Here is a 20743-nt window from a genome sequence, read left to right as displayed (position 1 = left end):
GGGAGTAGCCGCCACAGAACAGATGGGCTCGCCCCGAGTGCGGGTCGTCGCGCCGGCTTGGAGCAGGCGACGGCCGTGGGCGAGAAGGCGGGAAAAGCGGGGGCGGCAGCAGCGCGGCCGCCGCACGGTGTGTGTGGGGGAGGGGGGGGGGAGAGGCGTGCGAGGGCGGGGCAGCCGATTGGTGGTTAGGGCAGGCACTTGGCGACGGGGCAGCCGATTGGTGGCGAGAATAGGCGCGCGGTGGCGGGGGTAGGTGATTGGTGGCGAGGGCAGGCAGGTGGCGACAGGGCAGCCGATTGGTGACGAGAGTAGGCGCGCGGTGGCGAGGCACGCGATTGGTGGAAGTGGGGCAGGCACACGGTGGCGAGGCAGCCGATTGGTGGAAGTGGGGCAGGCACACGGTGGCGAGGCAGCCGATTGGTGGAAGTGGGGCAGGCACACGGTGGCGAGGCAGCCGATTGGTGGAAGGGGTAGGCGCGCTGGACAAGCGTGGGTTTACCTGCTTCAGGTGGTTCATGTCCTGGCGGTAACGGTCCTCAGGAGTCTCCGGCTCGGCGGCGGCGGCCTGGGAGTACAAGAGGGAGCGGAGCGTAAGGTGGGGCTGTCACCTTTTCACCCCCCACCCCCTTACCTCAGCCTAGCCTTTCCCCTTACCTGCGCTGCGAACGGGGGGCCTGGATCCGGCGGCGGCGGCGGCTCCGGGAACCGCGGGCACGATCCCATTCCCGGGGACGGGTTTTCAGCCGCAAAGCTTTGGCGGGTTGGGGTGACGGGGCCGGGCACAGGCCGCGTCACAAACTGCGGCTGTCCGGCCCGGTGAGGTGAGGTGAGGTGAGGTGACGGCCCCGCGGCCTATCAGGGCCCAGACCTCCAGCTCTCGGCGGGGCTCAGTATCCCCACCGCCGTGGGTCTCGGTAACCCCTACACCGCAGGTCCAGGTTCCCCTCCGCTCCTGCTCTGCCCCTTCCTCCCCACTGATTCCAGCTCACCAGGGCTACAGGTTTGCTTCCCCCCCCCCCATCATAATTTATTTGCAATATTTGCAACTACCATGCATTTATATTTCTATTTGTGTAAAGACTTGCATCATATCAGCATGACATCATGTTTCTTTTCATTGCATCCTTGTCATTGTAACCCAACGCTGAACAATGTGCCGGGTGTGAGGAGGTTCTTGTACTCTTCTTCATTGCCTTGAAAAGATCCACATACACGTCTTTGTGATGCTCTCTAGAGCTTCTAACACAAGTACCCTCTTTCAAATGAGACATTAATTGAAAATTTATGACACAAAGTTGTTTGGCCCATTGTGTCTCAGCCGGCAGCAGAAGAGGCAAACCCCATCTTCCAGTGTATGGTCCATAGCCTGCAAGGCATAGCTCTTGAAGTGTATTTCCTTGTGTTGACATGAGAGACTACAGATGCTGGAACCCGAAGCAAAAAGCAAACTACTGAAGGAACTCAATGGGTTAAGTAGCACCTATGAAGGCAAAGGGATAGTCCATGTTTCAGGTCGTGACCCTGCACCAGGAGTCATGATGTAGACCCATGACCTGAAATCTCAACTATCCCTTTGCTTCCACAGATACTGCTTAACCTGCTGATTTCCTCCAGGGCTTTGTTTTTATGCTTAAGTGTTGTTTTGCTTTCTCAAGTGAAGTCAAAACAGTCCAAGGCATTCTTGGAAAAAGAATAAGGAGTTCCTCTGTATCAGTTGATCCATATTAATCCCTCAATCAATGTTATTGAAGTAGATTATCTGGCTGTTTGTGAAATCTTGCTCTTAATACATATACTGTCCTGTTTGCTACATTACAACAGAGGCTACTCTTCAATGAAAAGTAATCAATTAGTTGTAAAGCAGATTGGGGTAGAATCTTTATACATTTACAATAACAATGGAGGTCATTCTGCCTATCGTGTCTGTGCTGGTCATGAAGTACCATTCAGCCTATAGTCAACATGTGTCGTCAACATCACTTCAAATGCACTCTAGGTTAGACTTCAGGGAGATAAGGGCAGACTGGTGGAATGAGTGAATAGGTGGCAGATGAAATTTCAGGCTTAGAATTATTAAGTGTTATATTTTGGTACTAAGAATGACAGGAGGCAACTCAAAAGAGGATGTCTAAAAGAGGCAAAAGATCAAAAAATTAGTGGGTACATGTGCAGAGTTTGTTGAAAGAGGCAGGACAGCTTCAGAAAGTGGTTTTAAAAAAGCATACATGATCCTTGGTTTTATAGAAGCAAGGAGTATGAAATCAAGGAAATTATGATAAATACATATGAAACACTGGACTGGCCACAAGTGGAGTCTTGTGTCCAGTTCTGGGCACTGCATCTTAGGAATGACATTAAGGCTTTGGAGAGAGTGTAGAAGAGATTCACCAAAATGATTCCAGGGGACTTTAGTTATGTGGATAGACAGAAGCAGGGGTGCTCTTGGAACAGAGGAGGTTTTGAGAAGATCTGAAAGAGTAATTTATACGGCAACTAGTTAGAAAACTGTCCTTGAGGCACAGCTTACACACGTCCTACTGCTGAGAGAAATTAATCACCTATTGTGAGATGCATGGGTGGATAAGTTGTGTGAAGAAAGACCTTCTTTACATTTTCAATTTACTTCAATAAAAATTCCCAAAGTATTCGGGTTGAGAGAGAAAGTTAAGGGCCAGAAGAATATCGTAATGAGTGATATGTTCCAGTGAGCAGTTCAGGAGAGAATTCTTTACTCAGAGTGGACAATGTGTGGAAAGTGACATCAGAGTGGGTGAGGATAATTGGAACATATCTTTGTAGGTGGAAGCTGGACTAGTAAGGGTGGTAGGAAAAAACAGATACAGTCATATGAAAAAATGTACTTGTTGAGAGGAGGATCTTGTGAAGCAAAAAATCCTGCTTTGAGAAGTCCACTATCATCCCGATAACTAAGAAAAATAAGGTAATGTGCCTTAATGACTACCACCCAGTGGCTCTGTTATCTACCATTCATGAAGTACTTCGAGAGGCTGGTCAAGGCATACATTAACTGCAGCCTCCCAGACAACCTCAACCCACTGCAATTCGTCTACCACTGAAACACGTCCATGGTGGATGCCATCTCCCTGGCCCTACATTCTGGAACATCTAGACAGTAAAGCCACCTACATTATACTACTGCTTATTGACTACAGCTCCGCCTTCAATATTATAATTCCAAGCAAACTCATCTCCAAACTCCTAGACCTGGGACTCAACACCTCCCTTTGCAACTGGATCCTTGACTTCCTGACCAACAGATCACAATCAGTGAGGATAGGCAACAACACCTCCAGCACGATTATTCTCAACACTGGTGCTCCACAAAGCTGCGTCCTCAGCCCTCTACTCCCTATACACTCATGACTGCGTGGCCAGATTCTGCTCTAACTCCATCTACAAATTTGCAGATGACACCACTGTAGTGGCCCGAATCTCAAATAACAATGAGTTGGAGTACAGGAAGAAGATAACCTTGTGGCATGGTTTCATGACAACAACCTTTCCTTCAATGTTAGCAAAACAAGAGAGCTGGTCATTGACTTCAGGAAGAGCTGTGGTGCACATGCTCTTGTTTACATTAATGGTACTGAGGTCGAGAGGATTGAGAGCTTCAAGTTCTTAGGAGTGAACAACACCAAAAGCCTGTCCTGGTCCAACCACATAGATGCCATGATCAAGAAAGTGCACCAGTGTCTCTACTTCCTCAGGAGTCTAAAGAAATCTGGCATGTCCCCTTTGACCCTCACCATTTTTTATCGATGCACTATAGAAAGCATCCTATCCAGATGTATCACAGCTTGGTACGGCAACTGCTCTGCCCATGACCACAAGAAACTGCAGAGAGTTATGGACACAGCTCAGCACATGGACACCACTCACCCCAGACATTCTCCCTTTTCCCCCTCCCATCAGGCAGAAGATACAAAAGTCTGAAAGCATGTATCACCAGGCTCAAGGACAGCTTCTATCCTGCTGTTATAAGACTATTGAATAGTCCCCCAGTACGATAAGACCTCACAGTCTATAGTTAATGGCCTTGCACCTTATTGTCTGCCTGCACTGCACTTTCTCTGACATAATACTTTATTCTGCATTCTGTTATTGTTTTCCCTTGTACTACCTCAATGCACTGTTGCAATGAAATGATCTGTATAGATGGCATGCAAAACAAAGTTTTTCACTGTACCTCAGTACATGTGACAGTAATAAATCAATGTACATTTTTTTCTGATTGGAGAAATTATGTTCCATATAGCTCACCAGTGTGACATTGAAACAACTTGGAAGTGATTTGAACGTTGAAAAACTTGGATGGCTCTTTATTGTGTATTCCACAGGTAAAGCACATTAAAATAGATATTTATGTAAAACATTTGAGACCAGAATACTGTAACTTAGATATTTATCATTGTTTATTAAAAAAAATGAAATAAATCTCTATTACAGCTTCATACACTCGTGTCCTTTTCGTGATAAAAGTCAATTTTATTAAATGGCAGGTCGCTGTGTTCCAACAAACAATCAGTTCTCTTCCTTAAGCCACATTTTGAGGTATCACTTCTTTGTAATGAAAATTCATTTAATATTCTGTATTGGAACCTCAATAGTGCTTTCGTGTTACAACCTGTCTCAGATCAGTAACCTGTGCTGTTGCCTAGTGCCTGATTGGCATCATCTGATATTACTCCAAATGTTAATAGCCCCATAAGGAATTGTCTCCTTAAGGTACTGGTATAAGAATGAATGAGTCTATATGATTTTCCTTCCATAAATGTTGGCATCTATCTGTATCAAAGCATTAGTGTTTATATCAATGATCTTGGATACAGGCATGACTGAATCTATCTATATCCTACATGCAACAAAAATACTATCTGTTGGCTATGTTAGAGTCTGTTTATTGGAACTGTGATACTCTGACTTCACGCATAACTGGATCAGTATGTGACTAGGATTCCGTTTTTAAGTGGGAGTCCTTGTGTGTGCCAGAGTCTGTGTGTGATTGGCAGTCTGTGGATGACAGAATCCCTCTTTGGCTAAGATTTGCTATGTTATTGGGAATCCGTGTGTCATTTTTAACTTAGTGCAACAATAGTAAAAAAAACACATTTCTATTCACTCCTGCTCCTATCCCCTTTGATATTTGCACATCTACTTCAGTTGTGCTGTTCTCTGTCAGGTGCTGGCATTCAATGTTAGCTTTCCTTTCCAGATTGTGTCACAATGTCCTGGTCTGTGCTTGCTGTAAATAAAGAAGTGTCATCCTGGACGTCCTCCTCATCTGACTGAACAGTTGGTGTCTCGGCTCCACTGGCTGAATTCAGGCTCTTTGGGTCCGTGGAATGAGAGGAGATGGATAACATCCTGGATTTTATTTCTGAAGAATTTTGACCTTTAAGAGTAATCTGACTATTATAAAACTGTTCTTCTGTGTGAAGAAATAGCACTGGTTATTAAAGGGAATAGTAAACATTCAAAAACAATTTAAGAAAATACTTTCACAAAGCCAAAACTGCTAATATCCACCATCCCAAGATTAGAAGCAGCTGGACAAAGCAGGTTCTCACATAGATTAGACCCTGGATAGCTGTTGCTACTCTAGACTTCCAACACAATATCCCCATGTATAATGGAAACTGACATACCTTCCACTAGAATATCATTGGGAATCCCACTTGCCTGGGTCATTCAGCCAGCTATATATCCCAGGTATTTTGGCAAAGGATTTCTGAGGTTTCCTGATCAGTAACACTTGTGTGACAAGAGTAGACCCAAATATCCACTGCTTCCCTCTGCTTCTTGCTTACCTGACAGTGCAGATACCTCAAAGCCATCCATGTTGAAATTGAAGAAGTCATCAAGTACTTCGTGGTCAGGCATGTCCAAGAGGTCCTCCTGCTCCAACATGTCCACATTAACTTCCATTGAGGAAACACTTTCCAGTGGTGCTGTGGGAGAAAGGAAACTCTTCAGCCACAAGTAATGGAGATTGCCTGCCTGGCCCAGAGATCATAACTGTCTTCCTTTTCCTTCAAGTTCCAAACTGACCTTTTTTTTCTTCCTTTGAAAGCTTGGAAGAGGATGTATTTTCAAAATGGATTCACAATAGATTCACAGTTTACCTCTGTACTACTTTGCCTATTCCTCTTCCCCTTCTCTTATGCTTCCCTGCTCTTCCCACTCACTGTTTAGGACTATCGCAAGACAAGTTATCCAGGACTGTTTTTGGAGGTGGCCTTTGTATGAGCCTTCTGTGAATTACCTTAAATGTGTTAAAGGCCTTTCTCATGCATATTATTTTTAACTATGTTTGTAGCCCCGGTAGCTTTTAATTTTTTTTAATCCTGAAGATATAACCAAGAAAACTAAGAGAAATTGGCTGCTAAAGTCAATTTCCCAGTCAGTGATACTCTGTAAACGTGCACAATCAGAGCTAACTAAAAGTATTGAGATTGTTGACACATGGTCTTTCCCCATCTTTCTTTTGTATGGCTATGTTCGCTTAGATGTTGAAGCCAATAATTACATATTGAGGGGCAGACCACATTGCTGTGGTATCTGCTGTGTTACATTAGATTGTTATATGTTTTATGGTATGTTCCTGGTTGCCACGTTTCTTATGGGCTGGTTTGTTGAGGTAAGGAGCTGACTCATATTTGCACTACATGGATTGGGGACCCTTTGCCAATGCAAGACCAAAAGATTCCATGAGGACATTGAGCTCCTCGCGGGGGGACAGCAGCTTCAATAGCTGGTGAAATTAGAAGGTTGGTGGTGCAAGGAAGCACATGCTTTTATTGAACTACCAACATAAAGTACCGATAAGAGCTGTCACTGCCAGAATGGGGGTTGGAGAATCCAGTCTGTTGCAGTAAAGGCAGATGCAAAGGATTTATTTGTGTCTTAGCCATCCTTTTTTCCCACTATGATGTTTCTCTGAGATTGTCTCTAAAGGTGAAGGGTGCTTACACTAAAACTATTTAAAACACTAAGTAGGTTTTAGCCAGATACCTATAATGAGTACTGTCCTGACCACCATAATAACAGGAAGGATGTGATTATCCCAGAGAAAGCACAGCAGCAGTCACAAGGATATTGCCAAACATTAGAGAATTTTATATCTTTGCAAAGATAGCATGGACTGAGGTGTTTCTTTGGAACAAGGAAAGCTGAGGAGAGACTTAAATGACATGCATAAAATAATGAAGGGCCTGGAGCTTATGGAGAGAACCTATTTCTCTTTACAGAGAGGTATATCATTGATGGCATGTATTTAGCTAATTAATGGAAGTGAAAAGAAATAGGTTAGGCCTGGAAGTCAGTCTAAATGGATTGTAGAGGCAAAAACACCCACAACATTGAGAAACTATGGATCTGCACCATAAGGAACTCAACATTGAATCAGTGGAAATAAATTGTTTTCAGCTGACAAGGGCCCAAACACCTGTAGATTTTTGTGCTTCTTTGATTCTGTTCCATTTTTGAGTTCTGTCTGCACTGAGAAAGAAGGAATTAACGTGTGTCGATTGTTTTATTGAATGTATCAAACTAGGAGGTAACGTCACTGCCGTTTGTTATCTTGGCATTACTTGTTCAACTTTGCTTCAAATTTCCATGCCTCTCTTCAGTCCATTTCTGACTCTCCCTTCCTCACCTGCAGAAGGCAGGCACCAACATAAGGTAGTCAGCAGGAGAAGGTATTGACCAGCAGAAGGCAGCTACACCAGAATGTAGTCTCCAGGAAAATTCAATTACCACCTGAAGATAGTCATCATGATAAGGCAGTCACCAGCACAATGGAGACACCAGTAAAAGGGGGACACCAGGGGAAAATGGTGTCCCCCTTTTCCCCTAGACAGTCAGCGACTCTTTCCCAGGGCGACAATGGCTAACACAAGGGGACATAATTTTAAGGTGATTGGAGGAAGGTATAAGGGGGATGTCGGGTAAATTTTTTTACACAGAGTGGTGGGTGGGTGTATGGGGGCAGATACATTAGGGACATTTAAGAGACTTTTAGATAGACACGTGAATGATAGAGAAATGGGACAATGTGGGAAGGAAGGGTTAGAAAGATATTAGAGCAGGATAAAATGTCGGCACCACATTGTGGGCTGAAGGGCCTGTACTGTGCTGTAGTGTTCTATGTAGAAGAAGGCTGCCATCAGCAGAATTCAAACATAGACAGAAGGGAGGCACCAGCAGAGAATAGTGAACAGCATATGGTACTCATCGGGACATGACATTCTCCAGAAGGGAGAAGTTGCTAGCAAAATATAGTCACCAGCAGATGGTAGTCACCAGCAAGAAGCATCTGCCAGCAGAAATTAGTCACTAGCAGAATTCAGTGAGTGACAGAAAGTAGTCATGAATAGTAAGTAGTTACTGAGGAGAATGCTGTGAACAGCAAAAAAGAGACACCAGCAAAAGGCAGTCACTAGAAGAAAGTCCAAGCAGAAAGCAGTCACCAGCGGAAGGCATTTCCCAACAGGATGCTTGTCAGCAGGGAAGGCAGTCACCAGCAGATTATAATCGTTGGCAGAAGGCAGTCGCCAGCAGAATTCACACCACCAAAAGGCAGACCCAGAAGGGAATCACCAGCAAAAGGTCATCACAAACATAAGTCACCAGAAGATGGTAGTGAAAAGCAGAAGGACATCACCAGCAGAAGGAAGTCACTAGGAGAAGGCAGTTCCAGCAGAAAGCAGTCGCTACCTGAAAGCAAGCAAGAGCAGGCTGTCACCACCAGAAAGTAGGCACCAGTAGAAGGCAGCCACCATCAGGAGCCTGAGGGCACGTACTACCAGACTTAAGGACAGCTTCTACCCCACTGCGATAAGACTATTGAACGGTTTCCTTATACAATGAGATGGACTATGACCTCACGATCTATCTTGTTGTGACCTTGCACCTTATTGCACTGCACTTTCTCTGTAGCTGTGACACTGTACTGTTATTGTTTTTACCTGTACTACTTCAATGCACTCTGTAATAATTCAATGTAACTGCACTGTGTAATGAATTGACCTGTACAGTCAGTTTGTAAGACAAGCTTTTCACTGTTCCTCAGTACAAGTGACAATAATAAACCAATACCAATACCATCAGAAGATAATCACCAGCAGAAAAATAGACACCAGCAGAAGGATGTCACAAACAGAAGACAGTCATGGAGATAAGACACTCAGCAAGAGAAGACATTCTGCCATTGAGTGAAGGTAAAATCAGAGAGTAAGCACCAGGAGAGAATAATCACCTGCAGAAGATAGTCACTGGAAAAAGGCAGTGACCAACAACAAAATAGTCATCAGATTTATCAGCAGCAGCAGAAGCCAGACACCAGGGAAGGCAGTCTTCAGCAGATGACAGTTGAGGGCAGATGGAGATCACCAGCAGCATGCAGCTACCAGAAGAAAACTGTTCCAGCAGAAGGAAGGCACCAGAAAAAGGTAATCACTATGAAAAGGCCAGCACCGTGTGAGGTTGATCACCTGCAAAAGGTAGTCACTAACAGGAGTCACCAGCAGAAGACAGCCCTAGCAGAAAGCGGTCACCAGGAAGAGGCAGCCCCAGCAGCTGTCTCCGACCAGTGTATGTCCATCACCAGCAGAATTCAGTCACTGGAAGACAAATACCAGGGAAGACAGTCACTCGCTTTTGGAGGTAACCAGTAGAATGGGGTCACCCTCAGAGGGCAATTCCAGCAGAATTCTGTTACCAGCAGAATTAAGTCATGAGCGCAAAGCAGGTAGCAGGAGGAGGCATCGACCTGCAGATGGCCAACATCTGGACATGACAGATCCAGCAGGAAGCAGTCACCAGCAAAATTCATTCACCAGCAAAATTCATTTACCAGCAGAAGTCAAGCAAATGGAGCCATTCATATAGTCAGTCTCCTGCCGCATTTGATCCCAGTGACCAGCAGACAATAGGAACCTGTAGAAGGAAGACTCCAGCAAAATGCAGAACTCAGGGTGACATTTACTACCAGGAGGTAGGCAATAGGAAAAGTCAACATCAAAAGGCAGTCACCAGCAGAATATAATCACCAGGAGAGAGATCAACAGCAGAAGTTAGCCACCAGGTGAAGGTAGTTATTCGCAGAAGGCAGGCACCAGAAGAATTTAATCATCAACAGAACTTAGCCAAAAGGAGAAGGCAGTTACCAGCAGAAAACGTTCACTGGTAGTTATCTGTCAGCAGCATAAGTCAGACACCAGGGAACCAGTCACCAGCAGATGGGGATAACCAGCAAAACAGGGTCACCAGCCAAACTGGGTACCAGCAGAAGCAGTTATCAGAAGACAGGTCTCAATAGAAGATAATTACCAGTAGAAAATAGATGCCAGCAGAAGAAAGTCACCATGGGAAGGCAAGCACCAGGAGTAGGTAATCAAATGGAGATGATCATGAGCAGAAGGTAGTCACTAGATGAAGACAGTCATCAGCAGAAGACAGTTGCAGCAAAAAGCAGTCAGTGCCAGAAGGCAGGCACCAGGAGAGAGAATTTACCAGGAGATGACAGTCCAAGCAGAAAATGTTTACCAGTATGTGTCTGTCACCAGCAGAAGCCAGACACCAGGGAAGATACTCACCAGCACTTGAGGGTAACCAGGTCACCCACAGAAGTCAGTTATCAGGAGAAGATCATTCTAGCAAACAGCAGTCACTGGCAGAATTCAATTACCAGTTGAAAGCAGTCATCAGCAAATCTCTAGTCACCAGCAGAAGCTAATATCAGCCAATAGCACTCACAAGCAGAACACAGTCTCAGAAGATGAGAGGTACCAGGAGAAGGGGACACCAGCAGAATTCAGTAACCAGCTGAAGGCACTGACCAGCAGACAGGAGTCACCAGTAGAAGCTAGACTCCAGCAAAGTGCAGAGCTGAGGATGACAGTTATCAGCAGAGGACAGGTACCGGGAGTTGGAACTGGGAAAAGGCAGTCAACATTAGAAGGCAACAAAAAGCAGTTACCTGCAGAATGGAATCATCGGGAGAGAGACCAAAGTAGAAAGCGATCTTCAGCAGAAGGTGGCTCCAGCTGAAGGCAGTCATCAGGTGAAGACAACCAAGCATTCACCAGCTGAAGACTGTCACCAGGGAAGGCAGTCACCAGCAGAATGGAGTCACTAGCAAGGAGTTACTAGAAGGCACTGCCAACACAGAGTAGTCACCAACATAAGATGATCATCAGCAGAAGGCATTCAACAGCCAAATGTAGTCACCAACACCAGGCAGGCACTAAGAGAAGGTAATCACTAGCAGAAAACAAACACCAGCAGAATGCATAGCCCGGGACAACAGTCATTAGCAGAAGGCATTCATCCACACATGGCATTCAACAGCATAAAGCACTCACCAGCAAATTCACTCAGCAGTGGAAGGTAGTCCCAATACAAAACAGTCACCAATATAAGATGGCCACTAGACCAATGTAAACTCAAGGAACTGCACCTCATCCTTCCTTGGGACTCAGTATTGAACTCTACAGTTTCAAGTAACCAGCCTTTCGTGTTTGTGTCAGGTCATCCACCTGTTTTTCCTTTCTCCACAGATTGGTGGCACAGTGACACAGCTAGTAGGGCCACTGTCTCGCAGAGACCAAAGTTCAGTCCTGACCTTGGGTGCTGTCTGTGTGGAGTTTGCATGTTCTCCCTGTGACTGCATGGGTTTCCTCCAGGTGCTCTAGTTCTGTCCCACAACCCAAAGTTGTACAGGTTGGTTGGTTAATTGGCCACTGCAAATTGCCCCAAGTGTGCAGGGGACTGGTAGAATCTGGAGAGAGATGTTGAGAATGTAGCGAGAATTTAAAAAATGGGATTAATGTAGGACTACTGTAAACAGACAATTGGTGGTTGGCATGGATGGTGGTTCGAAGGGCCTGTTTCCTTGCTTTATCTCTGTATGATGCCAGGCTGCCTGACCAGCTGGGTATTTCCAATATCCTCTTTTGTATCAGATTGCAGGCAACTGTAGAGTTATGCATCTCACTGTTGTAGCATGTTCTTTTGTTCTTTGTCTCTCTAACAACCAGCACTAAAAGCAATATGGTCTGCAGTCTGCCACAGACATTCCCTTATCCATATCTGCAGCTTAAACACTCACTTGTTTTCTCAATTTTCCAGTTCTGATGAAGGATCATTGACCTTAAACATTGACTCTGCTTCTCCTTCCACAGATGCTGCCTGACCCACTGAGTGTTTTTGGCATTTTCAGTTTTGATTTTGTTCATTCTGAAGCTTGGGTCTTAAATCTAAACAAAACAAACTGAAGGCATGAGGTGTGAGTTGGCTATGCTAAACTGGGAAACAACATGAAAAGGTATAACTGTCAACAAGCAACAGCAGACATATAACAAATTAATGTATAGTTTGTAAAAATTATATATCCCTTTAAAAGCAGTAAATCCCAATCAGAACAGTGATCCAGCCAAGGCTGACAAGAAGTTAAAAATGTTAGATTAAAGGAAGTGGCGTATAATATTGCCAAAAAGAGCAGTAAGTGAATTGGGAACATTTCAGAATTCATTAAAAAACAAGAAATAAGGAAATGAAAGGTAATATAAAAGAATAATTTAATGAGAAGCAAAAGAAAAGATTGTAAACGCTTCTCTATTTCCCATTCTCAGGAAGGATATACTTGCAAAAGAGTTAGCGTAATGAAGATTCACCAGAATGATTCCTGACATGGTGGGTTTGTCGTATGAAGAGAGGTTAAGCAGACTAGGGCTGTACTGTCTTAAGATACAAAGAATGAGAGTTGATTTCATTGAAACACAGAATTCTTACTGGGCCAGACAGGGTGGATGTGGGGCTGATGCTTCCTCTGGTTCGGTGGTGGGGGGTGCTCTAGAAACAGAGATCACTGTCTCAAAGTAAGAGATGGGCCATTCAGGACTAAGTAGAAAAGAAATTTTTTTCAATATGCAAGAAGGCAATGGAGGCTGAATCACTGATTACATTCAAAAGAAGAGATTAATATTGATATTTTATGGATATTAAAGGAATCGTAGGATATTTCACTAGTGCTGGAGGTAAGCCATGATCTTATTGGCTAGTGGACAAGGCACAAGGGCCTGAATGGTCGATTCCTTTTTCTATTTGTTATGTTCTTACGCTCACCAACAGCAAGGGAAGGCTGGCAGCATCACTTCATAAAAGCCCATCCAGTTAGCCTAACGTTGTTCAAAGGGGAAAAGGTCAATCAATCTGGCCAATATGCAACTCCACATCTATCAGCCTCCTCAGTTCAGCAGCCTGTAGGGATGGGCAATAAATGCCAGGATCGCCTGTGATTTTTAGATCCCATGAAGGAACAAAAAGAAAAAAAGTCAGCACTTGTTGAGTCAGAATGGTGTCAGGATTAGGTCCTGCTCCAGCATCTGGAGCACCAAATCGAAGCAATCAGTGCAGTGTGATATTGGAAGAGACCGATTGCTACTCACGCCTCTGTGGCTTGATCTGCCAGTATGATCTGGGGATGCAGCAGTCTGCATCAGGCTGGAACACATCTTCAAAGAAACTCTGCCGGTCCCTGAGCTTCATCGCATGGGTGTACTCAGCACTCAGCAACCTCAGAGGGTGTTCCGGCTCGGCTGGAAAAAATGAGCATAACAGTCACAGTCTGGAAATAAATAAGCTAATATCAATGATGGCACAGACAAAGCCACCTGATTTTCAGTAAAACCCATCAGGTTTGCTAATATTCTAATGGGAAGGAAACCTGGTGTCCATATTCAATCTGACCTTCTATTTCTCAGACAGTCACGGATGACTTGCTTCCACTCCTGTTTTTATGAGCAGAATGGGGTGGGTGGATGGGTAGTAAGGGATAGTGTGTTTGTCCTCCATGTACTCCCTTTGAAGAAATCCAGTTGACTTGTTGGATGCTTTTCCAATTTGACCAGGAATCCCCATGTATCTGACAATTCTGAGTCCAAACTCTCAGCAATTCAGCTGAATCTTCTGCTCTCTAAAATGACCTTGGAAGCCATGGAATTTTATTACACCATTCTGAAAAAGCAAAGTAAGGGTAAAATCACCAGGCATTTTACTGGGTAGTGGATCTGGGTAAGAAAACAGCAGACCAAACCAGATGGACCTAGAAAGCCCTATGCACCAGTTGTTAGGAGATAGTGCCTAATTAGTAGGGGCTTCCCATAGTCTTGTCAAGAAATAGTCTGACGATTGTACTCACAGGACCATAATTTGAAGTGTTGTAGATTGCTCTGTCATTAACAGTGTACTCAAGCTATATTGTCCCACCAGTAGTATAGTAGTGGGAGCACACTGGTCTGTGGTCAGGAGGGTGTAGCGTTGGGAGTCCTCAACATTATCAACAACTTCATGAAGTTCCCATGATAACAGGTTAAAATTGGGTAAGGGAACCTGTGGATTACTACTTAGTCTTCTCCCTTAACAGATGAATCAGTGTTCCGCCATGTTGAATCTCACTGGGAAGAAGCACAGATCAGCAGGGGCAGAGAATGTTCTTTGTATGGCAGGTTTCAATATCTATTACCAAGAGTTCTGGCTGTGTCCCATAGGATGCAGCAATAATACTACTGCAGTGCAAAGTGGTAAGGGAAACAGCACATGGGAGAAATCTATTTGACGTCATCCGTCTACCTGCCCAAGGTACATCTCAATGACGATATTGTCGGACGTGACCACCTAGTAGATCTTGTTGGGAGGAGTCCCAGTTCACACTAAAGACACCCTGCAGCACGTTGTGTGGCACAGTTACTGAGGTGAATGGGATTGATTCAGAACTAATCTGGAAGCTTAGAACTGGGCATGCCTGATACACTGTGGGCAATCGACTGCAGCAGAATTATATTCTGCCACAATGTTTATCCTCATGACCTGGCCAATAAGAACTAAGAAATCAGAGCAGGAATTGGCCATTCATCCCAACCCCACCCTCCCCCCAAACCTGCTCTGCCACTGAATCTGATCTTGACTTCAACTACTTTCCCATGACCTCCATTTCATCTGTTCAAAATCCTTTGAACTTGCTCTTGAATATGCTCAGTGATGGAGAATCTACAACCCTCTGAGGCAGAAAATTCCAAAGATATTTAATCCTCAAAATTTCTCCTCATCTTGCTTCTCCTCATTTCTCCCCGCTGGATTCTCCAGCTTGGGCAGACAGCTTATTGACATCCAACCTATTAATCCCTATTGTATTCTAGTATGCTTCAATGAATTTGCCTCTCATTCTTCTAAGTTTCAATGAATATGGGCCACAATCTTTCAACAATGGGCAGTATTCCCTCCTCCCTACCCATCCCAAGAATCAGCCTAGTGGATCTATGCTGCACTGATTCCAATCTCTATCTCCAATACGTATTTTTAGGTACAGAGACCAAAACTGCTCACAATCTGTAAACAATCCATTTGTTCCAAATCTCAGTTCCCAAAGCTCTAACCAATCTTCAATTCTGGTAATACGTTACTTATAACCTCCTTAACCCCTATTTTATGCAGCAACCTTCAGCCCAGTACTTATAAAATGCCTTTTGAAAATCCAGATATATTACATCCATTGTTTCCCTCTGATCTACAGTTGCACCGTCAAAAAACTCTTAGGTTTATCAAATATGGTCTTCATAAACACTGCCTAATCATATTATGATTTACGACATCCTTAATGAAGAATTCTAATGTTTCTAACCACAGATGGTCTCCTGTTCCCTAGTTTTTCTCTCTCTTCCTTAAGAAGAAAGTGTTATGCTTGTTCTCTTGAAAACTGTTGGGACTGTTCCAGAATCTTAGAAATGTTGGAAGATGATCACTGATGCCTTCGCTATCTCAGCTTTTAGAAATCTGGGATGTAGGCCATCAGGTTCAAGGAATTATTTGGTTTTAGTCCCCTTAATTTCTCCGGTACTTTTTCTTTAGTGATTTAATGATTTTAAGTACTTCACTGTCCTTAGACTATTGATTGTTTTCCCTCCATTTCTGCTACAGTTATTGTATCTTCTGCAGAATATTAGTTTCAATGCCTCAGCCATTTCTTTAATCCCCATTATAATTGGTGCTGTCATTGGCTCTGCGGGACCACAGAGGGATCTTGGAGTCCACGTCCATAGATCCCTCAAGGTTGCCACACAGATCGATAGGGTTGTTCAGAAGGTGTATGGTGTGTTGGCCTTCATTAGTTGAGGTATTGAATTCAAGAGCCACGAGGTGATGTTGCAGCTCTATAGAACTCTGGTTAGACCACACTTGGAGTATTGTGTTCAGTTCTGGTTACCTCATTATAGGAAGGATGTGGAAGCTTTAGAGAGGGTGCAGAGGAGATTTGCCAGGATGCTGCCTGGGTTGGAAAGCATGTCTTATGAGGATAGGTTGAGTGAGCTCGGGCTTTTCTTTTTGGAGAGAAGGAGGATGAGAGGTGACTTGATAGACATGTACAAGATGATAAGAGGCATAGATCAAGTGGACAGTCAGAGACTTTTTCCCAGGGTGAAAATGGCTAACACGAGGGGGCATAATCTTAAGGAGATTGGAAGAAGATACAAGGGGGATGTCAGAGGTAAGTTTTTTTTACACAGAGAGGTGGGTATGTGGAACGCACTGCCAGCAGAGGTTGTGGGGGCAAATACATTAGGGACATTTGGGAGACTCTTAGATAAACACATGAATGATAGAGAAATGGAGGGCAATGTGGGAGGGAAGGGTTAGATGGATATTAGAGCAGGATAAGATGTCGGCACAACATCATGGGCCGAAGGGCCTGTACTGTGCTGTAATGTTCTATGTAATCTCCCCCTTTACCCAAATTCTATGGTCGTTTATTACTGCTTCCCTTCAGGCTCACCATTCTTCATGGCAACATTGTAATCTCACATCGATCACTTTTCTTATGGATTTTCTTTTCCCAGCTGAAATACTTCATTAAATGTTTGTCATTGTGTATCTACCTCACTTTATCAGTACAGGTAGTTCTGCTATAACACAATAGTTGTGCTTCTAAAAAAACCTCATCTTATAGAAAACTGTGTGATTAAAAATCGTGTCAATGGGAAAAAGGAAGTTAGGAACTAGAAAGTTTCAGACCCGCAATAACTAAGATATTTTTCCTGCAGGATTTTCAAAAATAAAAGTGTTTTTAAGAGCTATAAATTAATTTTGTTACAGTGCTAAAAATACTAAAAACTGTACGTTACATCCTTTAATAAAATATCCTCGCCCAAGTATCAATAGGATCGCTTGTCAATTTCCAAATGCCTCCTGCAGTGAAACTAGCAGCCTGTGTTCTTTAGAGACAATGGTGTCTGATTACTGCGGGGAGGTTACATGGAAACAGTTCTTTGTCCTCAAAGACTCCCCCCCCCCCCCCCCCCCCAAGACAACTTTTTTAAGCTTGTCTCTTTCCAAAGTAAATCTGAAGTGGTTCTCTAATTCCGATCGAAATCACATTATAAACAATTCAGCCTGTGTAACACAAATAGTGTTCCATAGTTCATCACTCGCATTATATCCAATTTGCACTTTGGAAACGTGTTATAGCAGAACTAGCTGTATTACTGAGGCAAAGGTTCAATGAGGAGTGTAGAAATGATGATGGGAGCAGCACAAACTCCCTTTTGGAATGCTACAGTTGAATCTGCCTCCTCCACTACCCCCAGTAATACATTCCAGAGCCTTGTCATTCATTGCACAGAAACATTTTGCCTCAGGTTAATTTTGGTTCTTTTGCCAACAACCTTCATTCTATGTCTCCCCGTTCTTGACCCCTTTGCCCAATGGGAACAATTTCATCTATCAACTGTCTAAACCCTTCATGATTTTAATTGACTGCATCACATCTTCCCTCAACCTCCCCTGTTCCAAGGAGAACAACCCCAGCTCCTCTCTACTCACAGTACTAAAGTCTCTCATCCCAGAAATCATTTAAATAACAATCTTCTCTAAAGATCTTACATCTTTCCTAAAGTGTGGCACCTAGATCTGGATACAGTATTCACTCACTGCCACACGGAGCACTGTCATACTGAGTACTGTATTCAGTGTAATATTTAGTTACTGCCATACACTGCTAAATATTAAACTTACTAAAAAAACCTCACACGGAAGGAGTCTGACTGACTTACTGTGTGGCACACCATGTCAGTGTTTTGTCTCACGCTGTCACACAACTTTGAGTTTGAAAATCTCCCCCTCTTTGCAACATTACTGACAAGTTGCCGGCTGTTCAAATCTGAGGTGCAATAAATGCAGGATGAAATGCTGGGAGCTAGTGACTCAGCATCAGCCCCTGCCTTTCTTTGATACGCCTTAAGACTGGTTATTTTCTCACATTCCTTTCCTGTGAGCCATCCTTCCTCTGGATCCCAGCAGATAGATAATATAATGGAATGTTGGGGTAGGTTATTACTTACAGGGGTTTCTCTTGCTGGATGTCCCCTGACCTGACATCTCTACAGAAGAATAGGAACTTCTCAGAATCCAGAGGGTGATTAGCAGGTGTCTGTAGCCTCTGGCAGCGAGCTGAAGCTTGTGGCTGGACTGACTGCTTCCCAGTGTTTGACAAGAACTGGCAACAGCTGCACATTAACCACAGGCTCTCACATCTCATAGCTAATGTGGCACCAACCATTCAAACCACACGCAGGGGTACTGGCAGCAGCACATTGCTTTCTTGTACACTAGCCAGCCTCTCTGCACTCACTGTTGCTAGAGTTGTATAAAGACATTTGGATCAGCTATGTAAATGTCTCTTGCTGAGGGGGCAAGGGTCAGACTTGAAGATTCTCTTTGTCCATTGCTCTGTTCCCTCCCCTGCTGCTGCAGAGTGTGAATCAGGACAGCCAGCCAGCTCCTTAAATCACTTCATTTCTCAGAAGCACTCTCTGGGCTCTTGTCAGGAGTTTTAACAGAAGGCTGGAAATTAACAGATGAGTAATACTATAAAATTGTCCTTACACTAATAGTCCTTGTGAGAACATAGTAAGAGCTCCAGTCACATTACACCATGTTTAATGTTTCAAACTTTTTTGGTAACATTTTCCATAACACGAGAGACCGTTGGACAACATTGGACTGTTGGAACACTGTCATTTCAGAAACCCAATAACTCATCAACTACTTCCAGGACGGGTATAGCAAAGGTTAGGGTTAGATACAGGGTAAACCTCACTCTTACGCTGTCCCATTAAAAACTCCCAGGACAGAGACAACACTGGTTTGATACAGAGTAAACCTCCCTCTACAACGTCCCCTTGAATACTCCCAGGGCAGAGACAGCGCTGATTCAATACTGTATAAATTTCCTTCTTACACCATTCCATCAAATACTCCCAGAGAAGAAACAGTACAGGTTAGATACAGAGTAAAACTCCCTCTACACTGAATCAAGCATATATTCCCAGGGCATGGGTTAAATACAGAGTCATATTTCTTCTACACTAGCACTTCTCAACATTTTCCTCAACATGACTCCATTTAAAGTCTGGAAATATTTTGCAACCCCAAAAATGAAGCTGTTAGTAAATCAATTACATTGCCAAGTGAAGAAAAACTAGACTTCAAACATCTTTGTGAATCAATTTTTTTTATCTTTGTGACTCCAAACTGGGTTGTGATCCCAAGCTGATTAATTTAGACTTTACACTGTCCCATCAGATGCAGACTCTCAGATTTTGCTTTTGGAATGTTTCATTTGGTGGCGCCATATTTGCTATAAGCTTGGTGGAGACTCCATAGATCTGGTTTGCCAGGGTTTCCATAAAAGTCAACATTTGACGTGGTAACCATCCACTGTCAATGAAATTTGCCTCATGCGCAAACTCCCCAAGCTCCAAGAGATTGCCATCCCTTGGGTCATTTTAACTAAAGCAGTTAAAGTGGATACTATGGGTTTCACTTTTGTTTTATTAATTTAAGTGATGTGGGCTTCACAGGCTGAACCTGCATTTAATTGCCCTTCCCTAATGGCTCTTGAAAAGGTGGTGGTGAGCTGCCTTCTTGAACTGCTGCAGTCCTTGAGGTGTGCATGTACCCACAGTGGTCGTTGGGGAGAGGGTTCCAGGATTTTGACACAACGATGGTGAAAGAAGAGCAATTCAGGGTGGTGTGTGGCTTGGAGGACACCTTCCAGGTGGTGGTATTCCCCGTGCTTTTCCTGCCCTTGTCTTTCTAGCTGGTAGAGGTGGTGGATTTGGAAGGTACTGTCTAAGGAACCTTGGTGAGTTGCTGCAGTCCATCCTGTAGATGGTATAAACTGCAGCTACTGTGCATCAGTGGTGGAGTGAGTAAATAGTTTGGATGTGGTGCCTATCAAGCGGGCTCCTATGTCCTGTATGGTATTGAGGTTCTTGAGTGTTGTTGAAGCTGCACTCATCCAGGCAAGTGGAGGGTATTCCATCACACTCCTGACTTGAACCCTGTCAATAGTGGACAGGCTTTGGGAAGTTAAGAGGTGAGTTACTCGCTGCAGGGTTCCTAGCCTCTGACCTGCTCTTGTAGCTACATTGTGTATATGGCTTCTCCTGGTCAGTGTCTGGTCAATGGTAACCCCCAGGATATTGATAGTGGGGGATTCAGTGACGGCAATGTCATTGAATGTCAGGACGGAGGGAGGTGATAGCTGGATTTTCTCTTATTGGATATCGTCACCTCCAGGCATTTGTATGGTGCAAATGTTACTTGCCACCTATCAGCACAGGCCTGGATATTGTCCAGGACTTGCTGCATTTGGATGTGAACTGGT

At 44.0% G+C, this 20743-nt stretch overlaps 1 protein-coding gene and 1 long non-coding RNA gene across 2 annotated transcripts; one reads left to right on the top strand and one right to left on the bottom strand.

Annotated features, from left to right (window-relative positions):
• The first annotated feature begins 493 nt into the window (after positions 1–493).
• On the top strand, positions 494–5370 carry LOC127578934 (uncharacterized). Its single transcript, XR_007957597.1, has 3 exons — positions 494–595; positions 4277–4358; positions 5234–5370. It is a non-coding gene; the product is annotated as an uncharacterized LOC127578934 (long non-coding RNA).
• On the bottom strand, positions 4529–18547 carry LOC127578933 (dysbindin-like). The gene is made up of 4 exons (XM_052031522.1): positions 18414–18547; positions 13470–13619; positions 5829–5969; positions 4529–5449 (listed from the first exon to the last, which is right to left on the bottom strand). The coding sequence occupies exons 1-4, from the start codon at positions 18448–18450 to the stop codon at positions 5217–5219; spliced, it is 561 nt and encodes a 186-aa protein (XP_051887482.1). The 5' UTR covers positions 18451–18547; the 3' UTR covers positions 4529–5216.
• Between the last annotated feature and the right edge of the window lie 2196 nt (positions 18548–20743).

This window comes from Pristis pectinata, chromosome 16 (assembly GCF_009764475.1).
Source record: "Pristis pectinata isolate sPriPec2 chromosome 16, sPriPec2.1.pri, whole genome shotgun sequence".
Classification (NCBI taxonomy): Eukaryota; Metazoa; Chordata; class Chondrichthyes; order Rhinopristiformes; family Pristidae; genus Pristis; species Pristis pectinata.
This window is presented reverse-complemented; position numbering and strand designations above follow the sequence as displayed.